The sequence below is a fragment of the Copadichromis virginalis genome, linkage group LG13, assembly GCF_057382275.1.
Source record: "Copadichromis virginalis isolate Kocher_CV1m ecotype Utaka linkage group LG13, C_Virginalis_male_GT1.1, whole genome shotgun sequence".
Classification (NCBI taxonomy): domain Eukaryota; kingdom Metazoa; phylum Chordata; class Actinopteri; order Cichliformes; family Cichlidae; genus Copadichromis; species Copadichromis virginalis.
The window spans coordinates 24,020,970-24,038,550 of NC_140630.1; the positions used below are offsets into that span (position 1 = coordinate 24,020,970).

The 17,581-nt window shown below is 42.3% G+C and overlaps 1 protein-coding gene across 2 annotated transcripts in view; it reads right to left on the minus strand.

The window, feature by feature from the left end:
* Positions 1 to 17,568, minus strand: part of slx4ip (SLX4 interacting protein) — a 32,218-nt gene extending 14,650 nt beyond the window's left edge. Inside the window, exons 1-5 of one of the 2 annotated variants that reach the window (XM_085478112.1) lie at positions 17,550 to 17,568; positions 16,623 to 16,733; positions 16,365 to 16,445; positions 7,623 to 7,712; positions 7,194 to 7,320 (exon numbers count right to left, since the gene is read on the minus strand). In XM_085478112.1, the coding sequence (XP_085334238.1) occupies positions 7,194 to 7,320; positions 7,623 to 7,712; positions 16,365 to 16,397 (250 nt within the window). In that variant the 5' untranslated portion in view covers positions 16,398 to 16,445; positions 16,623 to 16,733; positions 17,550 to 17,568. The other variant, XM_085478111.1, reaches the window with a different exon arrangement.
* Positions 17,569 to 17,581: the final 13 nt, after the last annotated feature.

The window sequence follows — 17,581 nt, forward strand, 5'->3', positions numbered from 1 at the left end:
GGATGTCTGGACATGGAGTTGGGAACCAGTGCAATGCCGCGGCCCGAGACATCAGCTGTTGCTCCAATGTTGAAACGTCCTGCGCAGCGCAGAGTTGCTCTTGGCCCTCTGCCCAGGTTCTCTCGTGCTAAGCTTACATTCATGTTTCTCTCTCACAAACAGTTTGCTGGTCCCTCCTCTGGGAATAAGTGGCCCCTTTTTGCGGCAACTGTGGCCCACAGTGGTGCAATACTCAAATCTGCAGAGCAGAGACTTTAAAAGGTTTCATTTGTACTTCCTTAAAAAGAAGATGGCCTTGCTTAATTGTTTTGAAATCCAATGCACAACAATATTATGACAGGTCAAATCAAACAATAAAAAAGCTAGTATGCCATGTTTTTAGAAATGTGGTAGATAATATTTTAACCTCTTTTTTTGGAGAGACTTCTGCCATCTTGTAACATACCGCAGAACAACTGCAGAAGAAAGACCAATGCTAGAGTGCTATGCTTTCGAAACACACATACACACACAGTGCAGTTTTCACCACTTCCTGGGAAAACAATGAGAGGAAAGAAAAGTCAACAAACCAGAAGGCGCCCAGAGTGAGTAGGACAGTAAAATGGACCAGACAGGAGTGAGAGGCATTCAGACCAGGGTCAAAGGTAAGCACCCATGGAAAAGACTTCATTAACTTCAGTCATATCCTGAGGAGATCATTAAAACACCCATAGAAAACACAGCATACTTGGTCTTACCATCGGCATTTCTAGCAGCCTGTCCTGTGGTGACGAGGAAAACTTCAGTTTTTTCTCTCTGTGTTTACAGACTCTTAAGTTACTTGATTATCCAAAACTTGGATGCATCCTTGAAACCAATTTCCACAGTTTAACAAAGATTTTATGTCAAATTCAGGCTCTTGGGGGGGGGAAAGAGCTGCTTAGTCAGTCAGTTTAACTGTTTCAACTCAAAATGAACAGAATTCTACAGGCCACAGTATTATATGTTTAAATTATGCCTGCACTGCCTCAAAAACAAAAATCTGATTACTGCAGTGGTTGCAAAGGCACCGATTTCCTCCTCTAACCTAATTTCTCTCATTAACATATTCTTAGTGTGCATGTAAAACTAATGACTGCATGTTGGGAGAACTGTAATTCCCACGAAACCTCTTTACGAACAGGAGTTGAACCAGCAGGACACTCAGACACCAGTGCCTGAGAATCCTGATCTCCTGACATCTCTTCTTTGATGTAGACCCCCTCCCTCTGTCCTCAAGTGTGGGTGGAGAGTCGAGGCTTAGTGCGCGAGAGTGGGGTGGAGTTGTGAGGGATGAGAGCGCATGAGGAAGTTACCCATATGTAAGTGGGGGCTTTCCTGGACATCACTCTGTGTGTGTGTAACTGTAACTACGGCCGTAGCAGAGAACTGTGCCTTATCATTCCGCACAACTTCCACCTGAAACAATATTTGCACATGAGTGTTCAATTTAACATTTGGGTGACCCCTTCATCGCAGTTACAAAATACGCCGCAGCATGGTAGCTCAGGCCAACCCATAATGCAGCATGTGAATAAAAGTGGTGGGGAGCATTCTGAAGTGCAGAACAATTACCAAAGGGAAAAATATATTTTTCAGGAACATAATCTGATGAGAGACATGAAGTCACAATACAAAATGTCGTGTTCAATCATCATTATATCTTAAGCAGCTCGCGAGGTTACAAATTTCCCAAAGTGCAGTCAAACGGAGCATTCAGAGTGAGGAAGCAATCTGCTTAATCTGCATTTAAATAAAATAAGTGCATTTTGGGGCTTTGAGTTATGCAAAGTGTTCACTCTTTAAAACCAGGGCTGAAGTCTCATTGAAAGAAGCCTCTCCTACCTGGAACGTCTACCACTGTTTATTGATAACAGGAAGGTACAAAGTGAGTGAGTGAAAAAACAAAACTGTTTTCCTCTGACTAGGTCTGAATCTTATTATAATCTGTTGTAAATAGTTAAATGATGTAACACTACATGAACTGGAAATGGTCAGCGTGCACTATCCACTGTATTTGCTTTTGTTAAAGCCATTGTCGGCAGGCTTTTCTGATAACCTGTGTTGGAGGTAGTGTATTACAAGGTAATGCATTGCTGCAACTCCACTTGTGCAACAAGGGGAAACGTTTAAGAGCGGCCTATGACTTGTGGGTAGTAGATATACACATTACTTGGAATTTGTTGCGTAAAAATGCAAGCGTGTTACGCTAAAGTTCAAAGATCTAGTCATAATCTAGAAATTTGTCATGATATGCTGTTTTATGTAAATGTTAAAGTTATACTGCTGCAATTTAAGTGATTGTGGATTAACTAGAAACTGTTACTTTATGTACAATTTGAAAGTGTAATGCAATATTGTTTTCAATTATGACCTCACCAGTGTTGACAAAACACAGTGCATTAGGCAAACTACTATAACAACACCTGTCCATGGAAAAAACAACAACAAAAAAAACAAAACTCAAAAGCACGTGACATAAGCCCATTTCTTCCAAAGTGAAAGGGCACGAAACTGCTGTTCTCTGACATGTTTTAGTAATGCCTGCAACAAGGCATTCTGGTCAGGCTGAACACTTAGCATGAGTTCAACAGAGTGTGTGTGTGTGTGTGTGTTCCGTCTCCCACACCAGATTGTGGTAAAAGGGAACAGTCACATGAATGTGATCCATGCTCAGGCTAAGACTCAGGCCCTAATTATATGGGAAAAGAGTGTGGTGTGACTATGGTGGGGATTGCGGTTGTGTCCTAAGAGACTACAGCTGACCCTGTGGAGAAAGTGAAGCAGGGAAAGTGGGAAAACATAAAAAGACAGCATTAGGAGAGCAGAGAAGTGCAGACATGGAAGGCAGAGAAGAGGCGATAATAAATATAAATGCATAAAATGTAAGGGGGAAAAAAGAAAGACAAATAAGAGAAGTGTGCGTGTTTGTGAGAAATAATAGGTAGTGGGGTTAACAATGGAGTCGGACTGTCCTATGTGTTGCTGCTGAGTAAGGCTAGAGGCTTAGAGAAAGGATTTAAAGAGCCACAGCAACACCACAAAGCACCATGGGGAAGGGGCTTGCCTGGCAGGGGCCAAGGGAGGGAGAGCAAGCAGAGAGAGAGGTGGGTTGGATGGAGTGGCTACTCTGATCAGGATCCATTTCCAGCCTAGGCCTTGGAATTCCTTTGTTCCTGTCACAGGTCTCCGTTTCCCTCTTGCCTTAATCCCAGCCTGCCTCACGCCCAGTAACATAGAGCAGGGCAGGTAACTAAACCACACAGGCATGCTTCCCTATTTACAGACGAGTTCCCACATAATAGTTGCTAATATAAATAATAATAGCTGACGTTACATTACAAACCAACAAAGTGTGTTAAATCAGACCGTCACCACTTAATGACATTTGATAAAAAGTCTGCCTCAAAAGAAGCATCACAGTACTAAGCAGAAAGGTTTGCATCCAGGCCGAACACTCTTCAAAATGATCCCAAGCAGCACGTGCACTGCTTTGTATATCTGCACAGAAAATGTCATATGCTACTACAATCCTATCCTAATTAGAAACTCACTGTTGGGCTGTAGATCTTGAAATGCATGGTTAAGTCAAACAACAGTTAAATCAGAGCTGAGTAAAAGTGAGCCATCTCCCTTCTTGTCCCTGAACATCCTCCGCAGTCTTTATTGGAAGGGAGATGGTCATTCGTAAACACATTCTCCAGCAGTAAAGCTATCCAGCAACACTTGTGCTTTTCCTGCATTGGCCGTGTCCAGGCTGCCTTAAGCCCCCTTCATAGGCCTGCCAAAAGGAGTCAGTGGTACACTGTGCAGCACTCGCAAAGCCCTCTCCCACGGCTATTAGTGACCATTCATCTGGGGAGCCTGGGAAAATGCCTCTCCAGCCTGCCGTGGCCATGGGGAAACAGGCTGGCAGGTGTTCCCTCCCTCTAAGCCCTGGCACCTGTGCAGGGAGAGGAAGAAGGAACCAGCTCATGGGTTCAAACTGACTCTAGGTACCATTTTGCCACAGTGCCTCTAAGTCCTCCGACTGGTAGCAGGACTCCAAATGCCAGGTTAAACCACACCTGAGCTCTGCCTCACATAGGCAGATCAGTGTGCCTATTTCAATACCAATGGTAGACAAAAGACATCTGGCAATGTACTTTGGGAAGTTGAAATGGCACGTTAACTAAACCCATGTAAAATGGGACTTCTCAGTTTACACTATACCCATAGACACATACATATTGCTATTATGGTCTACAAAATCAATATTCTCTTGAGTGGAAACAATATGAGGCAAGAAAGTGCAGGATCATATTTAATCCGGTAAAGGAAAAGGAAATACAGTAGGTGGTGTATGGCAATCTTTTAGACAGTCTGTATGTTTTTCTAAGTCTGTATGTTTTTAGACAGCATGATGATCAAGGTATTAGCATCTGTCATGAATTTTCATGAATGTTATTGTGGATAGTCTTTGTTGTAGCTTCTTTACTCGAATAACATTTTGAATGACAAAAATGTCATTGAGAACACAGAGAACATATTATGCACCGATTTTCATTTTGTAATTACTATGAGAAATGTGGGTGTGTTGAACACGGTCTACCAGTGAGAATGCATGAGGCCTTACTCATGCTCCCCTTCCCTGGACTTTTAAAGTCTACCATGTCCATTCTGCAAGTCCAGAGCCAAAATGCTTGGTGGGAAAAGTTCCCTCTGTTCATCTCTCTAAAAACATAAATAAATCACATCACTGTGAGCTAATCACGAAGTCTCAAGTAGCCTGTATAAAAAAAAACGAGAGGGGTGGGGGGCCGACAGTTGGAATTGGCTTCTGCAGCTGAGATTTGTAGAAATGGCTTAGATTTATGTTGACAGAAGACATGAGATAAGCCGCTCTCTGACTTGTTCACTGGGTGCTATACACACACATATGCATTCAGCACAGCGTACATACATAAATACCATAACTCACAGAAAGAAGTCCGATACAGACACTTGTGCTGAGGAGTCTTGGAATGCTAAAAGCTGTTGATGGCTCATTTGAAGTGCCAACAGCTGAGACTGTTACGCCGTTCTTACTGCTGTCTGTTGGCGGAAGTCCCTGTGATTTTACACTGGCACCAACTCAAACGCCGCCTCACACAAGACCCACAAGCCCCCTCCCGCACCATCCCACACATAGCGCAACGGTCCATCTGCCTATTCTTGGCGTAGACATCAGTACTATCCTGCCTGACACCTTTCTCTATATGCAACTACATGCACGTGCACATGTTTCATCGCATGTGGCTCACCCCTTGATATCCAGGACCATCCTGCCATCAAACATAAAACAAACAGATGCAAACAGGTCCTCTGCTAAAACAAAGAACAATCTCTCCAACAGTCTGAAAGATTAATATCTACCTCCACTGCTGAATGGATACCATCAATACTTAATACCCTCCTGTGGTTTGCTGGGTTTCCCTCCCTAAGCCTATAGTCTGTCCTCCCCTTTTTTATGGCTCCTGCTTGCATGCTCACTTCTCACAGTCACAGCCTCAGTCTTTACTGCTCAGCCACCTCCCTCACTTGGGACAATGAAAAGCCCAAGAATGTCATTACACTCACTTAAGACCTTTAATAGGACTAGAGAACATGAACTGTGTAGGCCTGTTTGAGGCACTATACCTTTTCATGTTGTAAGAGGGGAAAATTCTCTGATATGCTATGGAGTCATGTTCCACTGGTTACATTCTTTGTGGTGAAGCTGCAAGGAGCTTAATCATTTTTACATGCATATTTCACTGCTGAAATACTGATAGTCCCCTTGTTCACACTCTAAACTGTGCACAACCATTTGGGGTGTGTGTGTGTGTGTGCGCGCGCACGTGGAGCCTTAGTCTACGATCACCATCATTAGACATGTCTGTCTCTCGTCAGTCTGTCATGGGAAATATGAGTCAGGCTTTTCAGTAACCTTACACTGTCAAGCCTGTTCACACCTAACCCAGGGGGAGGATATGTGTCTCAAACACACTGTACAACTTCTGATTCACACTCTCTCTGATGCATATGAGCACCTGTGTGCACGCACTGTCGTACTATATCGGGACTATATGGACAGAAAGTTGAAAAATGAGTACATATACACAACGTGTGAAAACTACGAAAAGGTGGTAGGACTAAGTGTGCGTGTGGGTGTGTGTGTGGGAGGTAGCGTGAGAGGCAGAGCTACAGCCGCAGGAGAAACTTTATGGGGCCGACTGCCCTGTAATCCCACTCTAACAGTCAGGCTTGCCCCGCTGAGAGAGCCCAGTTTAACTGCCCTTAACTGCTACCTGTGACAAAACCTGTCTGTCTTACACCACACAGCTGGAGGTTCCTCTGATGCTTTATAGGTTTATAGTGCTTCAAAGGCATGCATGTGGATGGCTGGGGGAATGTATCTTTTCTGCATAAACAGGGACAAACCGAATCGACTTATGTAAATTTGTGCATAATTTATTGATATTTACTGTACATACTTTTTTGTGTCACAGCAGCTGGTTTTTGATGTTATCGTTTAACTACAGGCGCAGATAAACTCAGACTACCCAGTGGCGCATTAAACAGAATGATAATAAACGTTAGAAGTTTTAATGAACATGCGTCTTGCGCATACAAATGCACCTGAGACCTGCCAAGTCAAACACCACAACACAATATAAAAACTCCTATCAGCTCTTGCCTTTACAGGTCACACCCTGGGCGTAGGGAGCCACCATGTCCCAACTAGTTCTGTTGTCTTTTCACCCACTCAACAAGGTAGCCGTGAAATGCTTTCCTGTAACTTTGTTTTGTAACCCAATTTGCATTGTGCGTACAGACTTCAACAGTCTGCTTTGTGTGTGTAAGTATGGTACTGCGTTCACAGCCAAAGTAAACCATTTTACTTATCCAAGAATTAACGACAGACACGCCTAGGAGAAGGAAAGGGAAGACGTAGATGACGCCATTAGAATGAGCAACAATGATTTCAAAACAGAATAAATACAACTGGCACATGACAATTAAAACCAGTGCTGGAGGAAAACAACTGAAAAACACAGTGTTGTGCTAAATAATGGATTTTAAAGCACTAAATTATATAAACTGATAAACACTGGAATATTTGCCGCTAGAGAAAACAATCCAGTATAACGAGGGTCGGGATAATGGGGTTTTACCTTCCACAGAAAAGGCTGAAGCTGATGCCAGCTCCTTCTTCTGTTTGGGCTGTCTTCTATTGCGGAGGAACTCGGTATACTGCTTAACCCTCTGGTCCACAGAATCTTGAACCAGGGTTGTAACCTCCTAAAAACACATATTTAATGTATGTAAAGTAAACATATGTTGAATTGGTAAGAGAACACAAAATTTGATTTGGCGTAACAAGTAAAGTTTAAAGTTCAGATGAGGCAAAGATGATTACTGAAATTCCACATGTGGCTGAGAGGGAGATGGGAACAGTTCTCCAACAATGAAAATAGACGAGGCTCAGAGTCATTTTAGATTCTACGCTGCTTCTGCCTTTTGAAAAGGTCTCCAGCAGGAAAGACGCCATGTATTCCCTTTCACACTTAATAACAGCCACGCCCATCTCCCCGTGTCTGTACCTCGATGTGGCTCGTAGTGAACCAGCTAGTGTCCTCTTGGCCGCCCAGGGATAGAACGTGGAGATCCACCAGCACAGCATAGTTCCCACACTGTAACACAAAGAGGAAGGATAGCCACAGGTTGCTGAGGGGCATTGAGCTCACAGGCAACAAAGGGAATCAAAGTGCGGGTGATTGACAGCGAGACAAACCACAATGACCCCCTGTGTCCTCAAACATCACCCCAGGCCTCTCACAGCAGTCCGCTCCCTCCTTTTTCTCTGTCTAGCCATCTCCCTACCAATCTCTTTACAAAAAGTATGGCCCCGTTTGTCTCCTCGTATTTCCCCTCACTCAGCGTAAATTATATCTGCAATACAGTGCCTGAGGACACAGTAAGCTACAGGAAAATCTAAAGATGTACCATAAAAATGAGGATTATTATCCCAGTTTGTATCAGAGAGGTAATAAAACCTTGTTTTTGTGTGTGTGTTGCAGAAAGAAAGGAAAAGAGCAGCAGGGTGGATTCCTGAATCACTATGTCCTTGTGACAATAAGCAATAAGGAACAAGGAGGCCAAAAGTGCCGCTGCTGTTTAAGTTGCTGTTACATCTTTCTCAAGCTAGCCTGATTATGGTTTACACATGAGTGCAAAAGCTGCCCTCTGCAGAGAGCAAATGGATGTGAGTCTCGTGTGAACTTAGCCTCTCCATGGTCAAGGAAGTAATGGATGGACTGAGACCACCCACAACATGACACAGTGGAGCAGCGAGTACTAAAACCCAGAGTGATAATGCGGCAAAAAGCATTCATGAGAATGACGGTGCAAAAACACTAAGGTCACGAAAAGCCAAAACCAGACACTGACCTGAGGATCACATTGTGGAACTTGAAGAGTGTGTAACAAGAGGAGAAGGATCACTGGATCATTCAGTAACAGGGGAAACTGGTGCACACTGAAAGCTTTGTTTTTAAGCAGGCACATCCTCTGGGCTAGTGTTAAAGCATAGTATTATAGACAAGATGACTAAACTCTACAATCCAGCATGCTCTCAGCATGACGTGAGAGACCTCATCCCACAGGGGTATAACCGTCTACTAATGTTCTAACTCTGGACACAAATGTACACTTCCCACCTCCAAACTTTTTCCAGTTGTCGCTTTCTTTTGTTAGTTAAGATTAGCTTAGCTTGCTCATTAAAGTACTGCATTGTTTCTCAACTGGTAAAAGTAAAGCTTGGCTGTGAACCTTTCATCAAATGTTATTAAAGGCTACATGTGAGCAAATCAGCCTGCCAAATACTCTGCATTATTTTCCCCTTGAGAGCATTATCCTCTCTCGTTCTTTCTGTATTATAATAACTGAAGTGAATCTGCTTTCTTATTTCCACAGCTAAACGAGTGCAGAGGGTGCCCCCACATGACTGATAAGTGAATCTTTCTAGTTGGTTTTAATCTCAGACATGTCTTGTAGTATTGAGTATGTGCAGCCCTACAGCATTAATGCATGCCAATTCATGTTAAAATGCAAGTCTAAATGTTAAAATACATTTACAAATGGAAAACTGTTTAAAAAAATAAAAACAGAGTGTGCAAAAAATACTGAAAGGTTCTTATACAATAGCATGCATGCACAAAGAAATGAACCCCATGGACCAGAACGGAGCCCCATTTAATGCCCGCTCCTCATGTTTAAATTGTGTGCATGTTGCCTGTCAGTATCAGCTCGTCCCTAAAGATCAGCATTCTCTTCATCTTTTGACCTTTGTCTCACAGTTGCGCACCAATGACTGGTGGCCTCCTACAAATACCCATGTGTGGGAAAACCTAGCAACAGAGGGTCAGACCCTGTCAATCAAAACACAGAGACCAGCTAGTGGAGATGACACATGCAGACTGGATTTTTTGGTATACTGGTTCCCGACTTCTAAGACTTAACTCTTTTCACTGCGTACAAGTTACCAGATTATCCAGTCTAACCACCCTTTGATCCTTATGATCTTTAGTTTTTACTGACAATGTGCAAGACAAATGTTCAGTTGACACTTATCAACATTTTTGTGGCTACTGGACTTGTGCACTTTTTCTGTTTTCTCAAAATCTTACAATCATTGAATTAGATGGCTCAAAATCACACAATCTCATGTGTGCTGGCAGAGACTGAACCTGACCAGCGGTTATCTGCCTGCTCAGCTGTGTTGACATCAGAAAGGACAAAATATCATGCAAACTTTTTTGCAATCACAAAAAAGTGTGATGTCACATTAATTTGCTAAAAATATGCAATCAGTATAGGGTTCAGAGGGAGATCGTTATAGAAAAGCACAGCATTGTAAATCCCCTGACGTGGTTTCTGTGCTTCTGAGTGAGTGTCCTTTGGGCTGCAAGCCAGACAAGTATCAAGCTTTAGACTAACTTCTTTTTATCACATTAGAACAGCAGACAAGGCTCGACTGGGAATTGGAAGTTAATGATAAACACTGGTCTGCCCTTATACAAAAACAGCATGTGATTCTGCCAGATTCTCGGAAACGGGGGATTTTGTCAGGAATGCAAACTAATGCAATCACCCTAATGAGAAACCAATTAATTTGCCCAGCAAAAGTGCCAGTTTGGTAGAGAGACAAATTACCTGCAAAAGTATTGATATCTTGGCCAACGCTGTGCTGCTTGGGCACTACAGCTACTAGAGCTTTTTACAAGGGACATTTATGTTGAATATCGCAGACAAGACAAAATAGCAGCAGAATTTGGCATTTAATTTAATTTTGCACAAAGGCGCTGAGTACAATCACATCATGTGGCCTAAATTTGTCAACTCCCAGCACAAAGAGTGACCAGTGCATCTCTTGGCTGAACTATGCCACGAACCATAACCTTCGTGTATGTTTATTTATTGGTCTTTTTAAAGTGAGATCTTCGCAAGGAGTAGTATACTTTTTAGATGCAGCGATGAAACCACAAGTTTTCTCTCTCTCTCTCTTTTGTTTTTTAGAAAACACAGTAAAAAGGCAACAGAAATTTTTGCATCACCCCATCAGTAAAAACTCCATATTTTATTCTTTCTGTGACAGTTTCTACCATGTCATACTCAGGACCCTAAGGGTTTCATTAAATGTGACATATTCACTGAGAAACTGAAGAGCTATTTTACGTTGTGACACATTTAAGGAAATACTCAGAGCTTCTGCCACTGTTGTTGGAAAGGAACAGTTTGATAAAGGGCCAAGTTCAAGAGGAAGTTACTCTTTTCATACATACTAAAGTGGGCCAGCACCGCTTTGTTCTCTGCTTTGCTCGGGCTTTAGAGTTATGAACAGAGGCTGAAGGCTGAACGAGAGGCGGCAAGAAGCGCTACTTAATCCCAAATCCTTTATTGTGCCATCTTTTGTGGTCTGCTGTCACATATTGAATAGATAGGACCGAGTCTTCCTGCAGGCTAAGGCTCAGCTTCTCTATCCCAAGTCTCCCTGCTTCTGAACCGATAACTTGCGTGGGGGAAAAAAAAGGTTAACCAAGAGAAATAAAATCCAAAAAAGCAGACACTAAACCTGCCCACAGCCCACAGCACAACACAAGAAAGGTCCTCTCTATTTTCTGCCTGTAAATAAACACATCCCGATGACTCTTTTACTTTCTCTCGTTTGCAGAGCTCTGGTCTATGTCACACTCAGTTCCCAAAACACTCTTTACCTTCCCTTATCTCTCTCCCAGACCCAGCTCTCCAAACCTCCTGCCTGCGCTGCTCAAACTTGGGCACGGAGCCCAGCTTCACCCGCCTCCCCACCTCGCTGCCCTTTGCCATTGCTATCGCAGTGTAAGAACCAGACCTTCTCAGACTGCACTTAGCTCAGAGGCTAACACTAACCAGCCGCAGATGTTTACATTGGGAGAGAAGGGGCAGCAGATGCGGTCTCACTCAATAAAACTTGCATCTATCCCAACTCTCCCTTTGTCTCTCTCTCTCTCTTTTTCTGACTCTTTCTGCAAGTCTGCAAAGCACCCTGGGGAACTCTTTAGATATGTGGGTGTGACAACTTTGGCTTTATTTTTCTCATTCCCAGCTCTCTTTCTTTGTGCTGTGAGTCACCTGGGTTTCCCCTTGTAAAAAAAAGCAAAAAACACACAAAAAAACTGTTTTCCAGTTTTTCAAACCACTGGCTACTTAACATTAACATTTGAAACTTGATTATTCCCAAATGCAAATGTTATTTACAAACAGTGCACCAAAGTGTTTTGTATGCAAGCCTCCCTTCACTCTGGATGAATGTTAGCACACCTGAGTTTCCTTTATTTGATGATAAAAAGAGACACAACCCAGGAGAGGAATTCCAGCAGCAAGAACAGACAAGAATATCTCCAGGTAACACTCGGCAAACAAAGTGTAGGCAGACACATCCCTGAGAAATTGGTAGATAGACAGAAATAGCAAGCTGAGAAGCATTTTGCCTCATTAGGAGATGTGATTTCTGTACTGCAATGTAGGCCAGTTTTGAGATGAAAGCGTTTTTTTTCCTCTTTTTTTTTATCCTTGTCACTTTCTCTTTTTGAAAATGGAAAGTGTCAAAAATGTTTCCAAGAAGAAAATGCAATAATTTTTGTTCAGAGCCGCGATGTGTGGTCTGTTATGAGCTCATCTCCAGACCAACAATAACACTAAACAGCACATAAACCTCTGACATTAAACTGCTCTGTGATAACTCAGATCTTTTATTCCTTAAAAAAACACTTTGGTCTGTCTCAACTTACTACATTAGATGGGTAAAAAGTTGGTGGTGTATGCTCTTAATAGAAGGCAGATTGCAGGGCTCTGTAGCAATAATGTCCTGGCAGACACAGCATGCACTTGAGTGGATCAGCCTTTTAGCCCACAGGGCCTTTTCGGGAGGTCTGAGAAGTGGCAGGTCACTATATGGTCTAAGCCTATTTAAGAAGGAGCATACCAACACCTCCTGCAGTTCCACAGACCACGGAGGGAGCTGCTTTGAAAACATCCCAGTAGAAAGGACCATAAAACACCCCGAACAACCTACTGAACATGGCCCAATGAATCCAAGAACATAAAAATCATAATTTCTCAGATAAACCTTATTCTCTGTGCAAGATGGCAAACACAATCAGCAACATCTGTGAAAACAGAAACCAGGAGATTTTTTTCTCTTTATTATTCTAAGAAGTTAATTCAGTCATTAAGAAAACATGGTGGCAGTGCTGTATGTCTTGTAAAAGAGAAGCCATAGGTAGAGCCTTGAATGCTATTGTTTGGTCTGATCCCTTCTAACATACTTGTTGCGGTTAGCTGGTTAAGCATGGTAGAGGCTGTGTGGATTTTCTCAGGCAGACTAACACAACAGTATCATTATGTGCCCAGTGGGAAGGAACCTTCCGTGAACCTCCAGGGTTTTTACTCTCCCACATCCAACCGAGGGGGGTGGTGGGGTAGCCTGTATGCAGGCATGCATATGAAACAAATAAAAGGGAATGAACGCAATATCTGGTCAGCTAGGCACACATGGCATTACGGAGGATGTGAGAGATCAGCGAAAATGTCTGCAGCCCCTCATCCAAAACTCTCAATAAATGAAACATCAACAAAAGAGAGACCAACGGCTTTCCCTGCACTTAACAAAAACATCTGATGTGCATTATTTCTGTCAGAGCAACAGACTGAGGATGAACAGCTCGGATTTTTCATAGAATGAGTTTCCTCTTCGCCGTATGGTTGTGCCCATTAACAAAAGGCTCTTGGGAAGGCATGAGATTCCCAAAAGGTGACCAGAAACTCCAACTTTTTCTAAAGAATGAACCACAACATGGTAACATGGTGTAACAGCAGCTGAAACATGCATCTGTAGTGCCCTCTTGTGGACAAATACAGTGCTACTTAGACGGGAAAAAAGAAAGAAAATCTTACATCAGAATTGGAATACAGCAAATGCTAGAAAAACAACCACATGCTGTATTGCTGGGTTGCATATTTTCCAGGGCTGCACGAGAGCTTTTCAAAGGTTTAGCACAGACCATAAAAACTCATGTCACTTGCTGGAAGTAGTTTGTGTAGCTGTTCTACTATTTGGACGTAGCACAAACACAGAGAGCTGTTTATCATGACGGCTAAAAACGTTTGAAAAGAAAGCATATTCATCTCGTCGCTTGGTACCTTGTGTGCATCTTACGTCAGAAAAATGCATTTTGTGGTGAGTGAAAAACACAAAACAGCTTCTTAGAAGCAAAATATTTCCCAAATACATATGGCAAGTACTTGTTGACAAGACGCTGAAATAAGCTATAAACAGCTTTATAGCCCTGAGCAAAGTTTACTGGGAAAGCTCTCAGCAAATGTACTTCAATTAGAGTTACAGACCCAATTCCAAAATATCTGGGACACTGTATAAAATGTTAATAAAAGCAGAATTCAATGATCTGCAATCTTATAATTCCCCATTTTATTTACAAGAGAACATGGAAAACATACCAAATGTTTAAACTTGAGAAAATTGTAGTACTATTTCAAGAAAAAAACAAAGTCATTTTGAATTTGATGGCAGCAACATGTTTACTACTGCGTAGCATGTCCTCTTCTTTCAATAACGTAAATATCTGTAAACTGAGGAGGTCAGATGCTGAGCTTTTAGGAGAGGAACATTATCCCATTCTTATCTGATACAGGATTCTAGTTGCTCAAAAGTCTTGCGTCTTCCTTTTTCTATTTTTCATTCTGTCAAATCTTTCTAACTGGTGAAAGGTTTGGAATACAGCCAGACCAGTTCAGCATTGAGACTCTTCTACTGTGAAGCCATGCTGTTGTAATAGATCCAGTACATGCTTTAGCATTGTATTGCTGAAATATGCAAGGCCTTCCCTGAAAAAATCATCATCTGGATGAGAGTGTATTCCAGATGTGTTAGCTGGCAAGCCCACAGACATTAATGCACCATCAGAGATGCAGGCTTTTAAAATGAGTGTTGATAAGAATTTCAAACTCTGTCTTTACCATACTATGTAAAGCACCTTGAGGTACAACTGCTGTTGCGCAGCTGAACATGGGAGCGCAATGTTCTTTAATTTAACAAATATATATTATCTCCTTCTTATTTCAGCTGATCTCTTTACGCGCTCCCACAACTAACCATCTGCCTACATCTCACCATATCCTTAGCATCTTTCTCTTTCACACCAACCATCTTCATGTCTTCCTTCACATTCATTCATCTTCTCTGTATATCTATTTTCATCCTGCCTGGGGGCTCCATAGCAAACATCATTTCCTCAACATATCCACTATCCATCATCTGCACACATGCACAGACTTGGCCCTCTGTGTCTCCAAACTACTCATCTCGAATTCTGTCCATCCTGATTAGTACCAATGTGAACTTCCTCAATTCTGCTACCTCCAGCTCCTCCTCCTGTCTTTTTGTTAATGCCATCTCCAAACCATACATCATAGCAGGTCTTACTACCATCTTGTAAACTTTCCATTTCAGTCTTGCTGCTATCCCTTTCCCACAAATCACCTCTGACCTGCTCCACTCTACCTGCACTCTCTTCTTCACCTCTCTTCTGCATTGTGCATTGCTTTGGATGGTTGTTCCCAGATATTTAAACTCATGTGCCTTCAGTACCTCTACTCCTTGCATCTTCACCCATCTCCCTCTTATTCACACACATGTATTCTTTCTTGGTTCTAATGAGTTTCATTCCTCTACTCTCCTGAACACACCTCCATCTCCCCAGGCTCCACCTGCTCCCTACTCTTACTAAAGATCACAGTCATCTGTGAAAATGACAGTTCACTGAGACTCCTGCCAGATCTCATTTCAGCTGTCCATCACAACAGCAAAAAGGATGGGCTCACGCAGAGCCTATCTGTCACTCATACTGCACACCTCACTATCATCTTGGTGTCCTCATATATGTTCTATACTACCCTCAAATACTTCTCTGCCACTTCTAACTTCCTCGTGCAATAACACAGTTCCTTCCTTGGCATCCTATCACATGCTTCCATCTCATATAGATATCTCTATGCCGCCAAAGGCAAGTCATTTGAACCAACTGCTTTTCCACTCTTCATCCTCTTGTAGCTTTTTCTTCAGTGCAGTAATGCACCTGTAAGTTGGCAAACCAATTTACAGGTGCATTACTGCCACCTAGTGGACTGGAATGTGGACAGGAGACTAGCATCAATCATCTAATTCAAGATATTTAAATAGAAAATTGTTTAATTTCAGTAACAAATTCCTCAGTGTAAAACTGTAATTTCTGTCCTTCAACAAAGCCACTGATTCTCTTCTTTTTCACTCAAACTTAATGCAAAGGATTGGCACGTGTTCAACAGGTTTTGGTGGATTACATAAATGCAGAGACCTGTTCGGTGTTTGCCTGTTCTAGTGTATGGTTTAGCCTATATGTCCTATTGTCAACAAAATAATCAACATTTATTCCTTTGGGATCCTACCCTGCATTCTCTTCAAGCCTACATTGTTTTGTAGATTTCTTCCTGTGTCTGCAGTATCCCAGTAATTAAAACAGTACTGCTCATACTGCTACAAATATTCCGCAAATGAGTCTTACGATAATTTTAACTTCTTCACAGCCGCCCTCACTTCCTCTTTACTAATCATCTGTACTTCCTGATCTGTACTGTCCTCCATCCACACACCCTTCTCTACCTCGTTTTATTCATTCATTCAATATACAGTATGTTAATTCAACGCAGCACCGCACGAATTCGTGTACTGGGTATATCGTTTCACTTACCTTAATGACAAGTTTGATAGGAGCCATTCTCATGAATTCAGTTAGCTTCACTAGAGTAAGTGCACGGTGGGCAGCTATTACCTGTATTTTTTGAAGACAACAGAGACAGATTTCTTTATTTGTTACGCTCGTACGACAAACGGCCACCGTCAACAATTACAAAAACATAACAAGTGTTATAATAAAGTAAAATAATAACATATAAGTTCGTTAGACATAAAACATATAAGTATATTAAAGTTAACCAGAACTTCATACCGCCAACAGTTTTGAATGATTCTTCAACAGCCGGGCGACCGGAGATGACGTCACCTTCAATTTGTAGTCCAATAACTGAGCGCATTGTGCGTGGGACGTTTCACTGTATGCCTTTTGCATAAAAAAATAATAATAGAGATAGACAACTACTCTTCTACATAAAGACTCGTAAATTCGCTTCTAGTTGGTTTATTCCTTATGAAAAGCCGGTACTAGAGGCAAGCGACGGTTTCTCGAGTAGGACCGCAGCTTGGCCAAGCGCTGTGTTGCTACCATGGAAACGAGTTGTGTCTGTACAACGCCTTTGTCAATCTCTCAAACTACACACTGTCAAATTACATCTAAATATGTATGGCATCAAATGTTAGACCCTACAATAAGGTAGTGGTGGTTTTGGTTGGATTTAATAAATTAATCTGCAACTGTTCCCCGTTCTTTTAAAACACAATTTGGTCAGGCAATGCTACGAGCATCACTATTCTATCATTGCTAACACTTATCACTGCCGATTTGCCGTATGTTGGTACTGTCTACCTTAACAATGTTAAATGTGCTTCGGTCATGTCTCGACTCAGCAAGAAATCTCCATCTGTTTGCACTGATATGCCACTGGACAACACTGATATTTGCAGCAAGCTTCACCTGCTGAAACAGATACTAACGTCTTGTTTCGGTCCCACAGGTAGACTGAAACAAGTTCACAACAACATTGGAGGACACGTCGTGACCACCTCTGCCTCCTCGGTTCTTCTTTCATCCGTTTCCTCCTCGCAGCCTTTTATCAATCTCATAAAAACCTCCATCCTCAACCACGTCTCTCGCTTCAGCGACTGCGGTTTGTTTGCAGCTGTCTTATGCCTTTCTCTTATTGAACAAATCAAAAAGTCTGCTCTCAGGGAAAGCGTGGCTATCAGAGTGAACAACTACCTGCTCGCTCTGTGTACCAGCTACCTTCAACG